The sequence below is a fragment of the Chaetura pelagica genome, unplaced genomic scaffold, assembly GCF_000747805.2.
Source record: "Chaetura pelagica isolate M959 unplaced genomic scaffold, ChaPel_1.0 scaffold120, whole genome shotgun sequence".
Taxonomy (NCBI): Eukaryota; Metazoa; Chordata; class Aves; order Apodiformes; family Apodidae; genus Chaetura; species Chaetura pelagica.
This window is the reverse complement of record NW_009951952.1, coordinates 2,490,961-2,498,435: the sequence shown is the minus strand read 5'-3', so window position 1 is coordinate 2,498,435 and position 7,475 is coordinate 2,490,961. Positions and strand designations below refer to the sequence as shown.

General features: G+C 40.5%; 1 protein-coding gene across 2 annotated transcripts in view; it reads left to right on the top strand.

The window, feature by feature from the left end:
* Nucleotides 1-7,475, top strand: part of GABRB3 (gamma-aminobutyric acid (GABA) A receptor, beta 3) — a 30,767-nt gene that overhangs the window by 16,292 nt on the left and 7,000 nt on the right. For both annotated transcript variants that reach the window (XM_009998766.1, XM_009998774.1), the window contains exon 5: nucleotides 3,222-3,466. In XM_009998766.1, the coding sequence (XP_009997068.1) occupies nucleotides 3,222-3,466 (245 nt within the window). The remainder of the gene's footprint in view (nucleotides 1-3,221; nucleotides 3,467-7,475) is intronic.

Here is a 7,475-nt window from a genome sequence, read left to right as displayed (position 1 = left end):
TCAGCAGGCAGCAGGTATGCAATAGATTAAAGGGAGGTGGGACACAAGAGTCCAAACAGCTCTGATGTATTCATAAATGAGCTACTGGATCAACCCTGGAGACATTATGACTGAGTGAGGGGAGCACTTCAAATACATTAGTCAGCATATAGATTTTACATACTGGCCAGGACTGTAGAGAACAGATGGTTAGACAGAAGTTACCAAGCGCAGTGACATTCCACACCCTTCTGTAATGGGTTCACACAGTTTTTCCTTGTTTAAGGAAACCTCATGTGGCCTATTTCTGTATAGCACAAGTTCATAAAGTACTGTCTTGTGATTACACAAATATTAGAGCAGAAGTCAGAGAGTACATTTAAAGCAAGCTCAGGAGCCAAGATATTCAATTTCCACTTGATAGAAAGTACTTTTGAGAGGACAAAAATCCATCTAATAGGTTCTTCTGAGTAAACAATTAGACCCTTGGTGATTATGTCTTGTATCCCCTGATGTTTGCATAATGAAGTTCAGTACCATGGGTCTAATCCTGTGTTCCTTTGTATAGCCACTCTTATGAGTCTGAAGATGATATGAAAATGTATCAAAGTTTAAAGGCAATATAGCACCTTTGGACATTTGTAACTAGCTCAGAAAAGCTCATTTCAGGGGAGGATAAGGCTTGCTGGCTTAGGTGTTCGTTAGCATAAGAAGTCTCTGTGCAATTCTTAGGGATGTGGAGACAAGCTTTTACTCAACTCCTGCAGGAAGCCTGTGTTCTTGAAAAGAGCCTGAATCTAGTTTATTCTCTTCCCCGTTTTGCTCCCGTTCCTGGTCCCTCACTGCCCATGCTGTCGTGGCTCAGGCTGCATGGAACCAAGTAGTTTCCTCAACAGAGAAACCCAAGCCTGGAGCAAAGGTCAGCTCATTCCAGAGGCTATGTGCTTTCACCATGCCAGGTAGATACTGATACAGGGCTGAACTCCAGAGTAATATTCTGTTAGAAATTGAAGTTTATAAGTTAGCCCTGGAAGCTCCTAAATACAGTCCTTTGAGTGAGGAGAAAAACAAACTCGAGTTCTCACTTTTGGGAAGGGCTGTAATCACAAGATTATTTATGTTAATAGGTGGGTGTCAGCTGCTTGTCCTCCAGGTGTGCTTCAAAATAGACTATTGATCTCCAGAAGAGCATTTGGCTGCAGGATTCTATTAGTGGTAGCCACCTTTCTATTCAGTGCACTTAGTCTTCCGTATCACCAAAAGAGTCATGAAACTTTCCTTGTGTGGAGTTTAAGGACTTCTCTCTAGAAATGAAGTTACAGCCTGGGAACAGCCCCCCAAAATGTGGGCATTTTAGCAGTCAACAGGCAGGGTTCTAAGTGCCTTCTTGACCTGGGCTTTGGTAAGCATCTGTGGGATGATAGTGAGATGCCCAGGGTATGTTAAAAGGAATCTGTGGGATTTCTGATAGAGAAATCAACTTGATCTTAGATGACTTTTGGAATCCTTTATGGGAAGCAGCAGCAAGTAATCCTACAAAGGCAGAAACAAATTCAGGCTAGAGAAATCCCTTGGGCTTCAAACATATTACAGTGTTTGCTGCAGTCCTCCAGCTTTCTCACCCCTGTTCCTTGTGCTAGTAGGGAGGTTTTCTAGAGACTTTGTCAAAGTTTCTTTAGGTAAAAATAATATGTCACCTATATTCCCCATTTTACTGCAGAGCCGGGCGAGTTATACCTAATACAATTTTTAAATAATCTTATGCTGTGTGTGTCTCCACTATATTTCAAGCCATGGAACATCTGATATTAACACACACTTCTTTCACAGTTTAGAGGAAAAGAAGTGAAAACAGCATGATGCTGACCTACTAAATAGACAAAATATCTGCTGCAGAACGTTGTAGGCTACTACTGCCATTCCCTGCAGTGACACTTTACACTGACAGCTTGATTTTGAGTTATACTGTCTTTATTTCTATCTCTTCAGGTAAAACAAGCTATTCTTTATGACATGGCAGCAGTTTTCTTCCATTCTTTATTTTTGTGCATTTTATATATTATATATTAATAATATATTACTAATATATTAGTAGTTATATATTTCTGCATTTAGTGACTGTGTACAAACTGGTGGTATAATTATGGAATCAGGGAAAATAGTAATGGAGGGGACCTCTTAGAATGGCTTGCCTCTTTTACCAATGTAGATTTATTCCACAAATCAGTGTTTCCAGCCAGCTGTGATTTGTGATTCCCATAAAATTTCCAGCAGAGCTACAGACTCCGCAGTTTATTGTGAATTCAAGCAGGCTGACAATAAATTTGCTTTTCTTACCAGCTTTTCAAGGCAGTGCTCTGTAATATATTTTCAGGAGTTACACCCATCTTTAGGTAAATAAATGAGGGTTGGACATACCTTCTAGATTTTTCTAGGTCCTTTATTAGTGTGCAGTCCACCACCAGAAAAATGCTATACTCCCTCTTGGGCTTTTTTTCCCACAAATGCACATACCTGTTTGCCTCTCACTGCTCATCTCCCTTCTTTCTCTTTCTGTGTAAATCTACTGGTCTAAACTAGTCGTCTCAAACCCCTCTCCTGTATTGTCTTTACCTGAAATAGGTGTCTAAAATAGATGGGATGAGCTGCTCTGGAAAACTACCTGCTTCTCTACATCCACTACAGGGGGGCCCTACAGGACTGACTTCCACCAACTGCTCAACTCTTAGAAATTTAAAGCTGCATGAGAGGAATCTTTCACCACCTCTGTGAACACTCTGCATTAATATGTGCATGTGGTTTTACCTATCCAGCCCCCTAATTATTTTTGTTATTTTAAAAATACTTCTCTCCACTGTGTTGAGAAGGCCAGTGCTGGGAGGGCACACCTTCTCATGATTAGCAGACTATTTGCCTTCTGTTGCAGATCAGTTTGGTCTTCATGGAAGAGATGCTCACTACAGCTCCACTGGCTTCTGTGAAGCTATGTTAACTCAAGGCAGTGCCAGGCTCCCTTGTTAACTGTTCCACCTGATCATACGAAGGAAATACAACAGAATAATAATGCACCAAGCCTTAATTTTGCTTTTATTTGCAGTGATGTCACCTGCGAGGTATCTTTCACAAATTGTTTCACCACCTTCACACTGACAGGGCAAATTTGCCAAAAAGGATAATAAAATTGAAGGGTGGTATGATGTGCTTGGAGCTATGAGATAAGTGCTCTTTTTTCCTTTGTGTAGGAATTACAACCGTGCTGACTATGACAACAATCAACACTCATCTGCGAGAGACTTTGCCTAAAATCCCGTATGTTAAAGCCATTGACATGTATCTTATGGGCTGCTTTGTGTTTGTCTTCTTGGCCTTACTTGAATACGCCTTAGTCAACTACATTTTCTTCGGGAAAGGCCCTCAAAGGCAGAAGAAACTTGCAGAAAAAACAGCCAAGGCAAACAACGATCGCTCCAAGTTTGAAGGCAGCCGGGTAGGATTTTTTCATCTATATCTAGTCTCTCTTTTCTTCTATTCCAACCTGTGTAAAAGAAACAAAAAAGCTTGCTTAAAGACACTACCAGCCACATCTTCTTGTGTACAAACTTGAGCATTTTTGTATCCAAGAACTGACATGGAAGAATGTATTTAGGCACACAGAAATCGATGTAAGTACGATCTGTACAAGTAACTAGTAAGAGGAAGCCATGGGAGTGCAGGTAACTTCAAAATAAAGCCTCAGACCCACCAAGACATCTATTTGTCTGAATCAAATATAATTTCAGTGTGATTTTCTTTAAGTACCTACGTAAGGGAATCCAGGATCTGGGCATACTTTTTCTCATTTTACTTAAACAGATGCATTTAGGAGAGAACAGATAAAGGATTAGATCTGCCAGGCTAATTAATTTTCCAGCAGGGCTGAACAGCCTTGTGTGGCATCATCATCTGCTGAAATTTATGATTCCTAGAGAAACTTTCAGATTGATTTCTGAAGCACAGTATTGGCAAGGTATGTGCTGTTTACATTCTAGCCTATTTCCTTGCCTGAAGTATTACTTTATCCAATGGTTGCCTTTTTTTCCCCCCTTTTGGAAGAAAAATTCAAGGTATTCAGCACTATATGATGTTAGCAAGCCATGTCAGTTTGGAAAAAAAATGGCTTTTTGCTAAAACCTTACCTCCCAGTGAGGCTTTTTCATTCATTTTTGTTAAGTAAGACTGTTTTTTCTATCAGCAATAAATTAGCAGAGTTAATAGTGACAAAACTACTATCTGTTTATTAAATATCAGTACCATACAAGTAATCTCAAGCTGCAGTTTCGATCCTAATGTTTCTGTCTGCTATAGTAAATGTAATACAGAACTATACCTAATAATCTACACTGATCCATGAAATATTTTTTTTAACCAATAAGCTCATATTTGTCCATTGTATTATGAAACCAAATTCTCATCACTCTTGACAGCACTACTTAGGACTAAGTTGAGTTCCCTTTCCTGTAAAGATAAATACTTATAGTAATAATATAAAAGCAGGTGGGGAAAAAAATAGTATCACAATTGGAAGTAATGGAGACTTTAGCTACAAGCAGGTAATGCAGATGTATGCCCTAAGGTTTAGTTCTCCCAATGGATACCATCTGGTAACTCATCCATTTATGTTATTTACATAATTCAGTACAAGTCTTGTTAATGGGCTCAGTAGCACCTCATGTCTGACTGTTCTTCTATCTTGTGATCAATCAGTCTATAGTGTCAAAAGAAGTACCAGTACCTTAACTAATTAAAATGAGGGGTTTTCATACCCAGATCATGCTGGTTTTATATCCCTGATCTGGTCATACCATATATCAATCCTTTTTTCTCACTTTTGATTTGCAACCTTTTCTTTCCAGACCATCCTAAGCAAATATCATGGACTGTTCTGACTTTTTTGCTGGTTTAATATCAACCATGCATGAATGAAACTAGGATACAAGTTCAGCACACCAGAGCTGAAAGAGTGGGCTACTATGTTCCTAGGAGTCCCTGCTGATTAAGGGAACTGTGTATGCTTTGTAGAAATGCATATACTCATACTGACTGTGAGTATTTGCTGTTCAAATGACATAGGATAAATAATGAAGTATGGTCCCATTCTGTGTAGAAAAGATTTTGTCTCCTGGCCTCAGCTGGTGAAGTCAACAGAGCTTCCTTGCAGTTACTGGATGCTGTGCACTCAGAGAAGCAGTGCCAGCTAACAACAGGAAAAGACAGGTACATTAGGTAGAGCAGATCAGAAATCTTGGAAACAAAGCATAGATAGAAAATGCAGATTGAGTGTGTGGAGAATGGATGTAGGATGTCACATCTGAATTTCTCATGTGAGAAACAATGACAAATGCAAAGGAGAGAGAATTGCTTGGAGCAGGCAAGAGGTCCCATTGCTTTCAAGATGAGCAGCTCAGGATAAATGCTTCTAGAAGACCTACTTTGGGCAAAATTGATCAGGGCTTCCAGACACCACATCCCTGAAGCAAGAAAATAATTTCCATGGTTCTGGATCATGTCTACCATATAGCATGCCCTACAGACATCCATGGATGTAGCAGGACAGATGGCCATGCCAGAGTTTTTAACATACTTGCTATAGAAGACATCACCTGAAAGCTCTGCAACCTGGTCTCTGTCCTCTCCAGGGGCATTAAGAAGACATTACCTTCCAACCTCTCCTTTGGTGGTTCTTCAACATCACTGAATCTGATTAGTACTTTGCGTGAGTTCGATGAAGTTGTTGGCTTTGTGAATTCAATGAGGTTTTGGGGTTTGTGATTTCAGTAAAACTTCAGGCTTCTATGTGGTATATTTCCATTCCAAAAGGGAAGATTTCTAATCCTCAGAAATACTTCAAATCTCACATGATTTAGGGCTGAGTGACACTTTAAAGAAAGAGTGAATGCCTAAAACCAGGCAGCCCCTTTTGCAGTGATTACCACTATTTAATTACTGTCAATAGGTATGATGTGCTGGACAGAAGATTGAAAAGTGTTCAAAGATAAAGCTAGAAGAAGGCCTTCTTTTTAGTTTATCTCTAAGACTACCAGATTAGGTTGCTTTGTGTTGCTTTTTCCTTTTAGTCATTGAATTTGCTTGTATGCAAACCATGTGCATGAGCTTCCTGTCATTGACTGAGAGTGCTAGCTCAGGGCACTGCAAACAATAAAACAAAAAAAACCACACACACACATACAAATAAAACAAAACCAAAACCAAATACATAAATAAACAATCAAGCAGCATTAGTCCATTGATTGTCCCCATCAGATCTTGTGACTCATGGGTGTAGCAACAGAACAAATCTGTGGTGTAACAGGCCCAGCCTGAGTCAGGAGAGGCTGCCTTGCTGGGGAAATCACTTCTTGTGTTGGGAGACACCACTAGCAGAGCAGAGGCAGCACAACAGATTGCCTGGCCTTCAGGCCCTGAGTTCAAGCTTTGCTCTTGTGGTACCTGAGACTGGGAATGCTGCTGAGGCAGTGTCTGTGTGTCAGGCAAAGACAGCAAGGGGATGATGAAGGGAAAAATGCCAGGTTATTTTCACTCAGCAGTGTTTTAGTCTGTGAAAAACAGTAGAACGAGCATGGGCATTGGGATTGTAGTGTATTTTTTATGTGTCAGAGGACTGAAGTCTGGAGTGCAAGTTAGCAGGCTTGGTTAAAAACACCCCTCTAATAGTAGCAAAAGGGCTTTTCATGCTTTCCTAGTCTTATTTGATTGCAAAGCAGACAAATTTTAATAGCAAAAATGCTCAAGGTCACAAAATCCACAGATGTGGGTATGTTTGTGTTTTATTTGATAATTGCTTTGCAAAGCAGCCACTGTTCGTGTTCAGTGACTCTGCTTCCTCCTGCATGCATTTGCATTGTCCCACGTTGGAGGTTACAGGTTTGAAAAGCCAAAACTGGCACTGCCATTTCCGTGTTGATGCTGTTGCAATAGACCTGCCTCTCCAGCACCAAGCTTTTAGGCCCTTCTCTCTGAGTTATTCCTGATACACTACCACTGAGTTTACAGCTAAATCAACGTGAGAGAGCTGAAAGGCAATCCTGTTCTAACTTGTTGTTCACTCTTGTGAATAGAGGCTGCTGGCATAATCAGCTGGTGAGCATGTGTTTTGGACATTGCTCCTTCTGGGCCAATCCACAGAGATGATGATTTGTTATGGTCCTCTGCTAAAAATATTGCTTCTTAGTTCAAGATGTGGCAATTTATGTTTTCAGTTTGGTGGGACCAACAGTTCAGCCCCAGGGTATCAATCAGGAGGGTGATTATCACACAAGCTCATTCAAGCTTCAACCTCCCGTGGCTGCCAGACATGTGGGAAGAGCTTCCTTTGAACAAAAATAATGCATGACCCTTGATAAAAAAATCCTTCTCATCAGGCAGTCCATGTTTTTTTAGCTCTGGAGATTCCTGGCTCAAACCCCTGCTGTAGGCCAAGCTTCCCACCAGGCATTCCT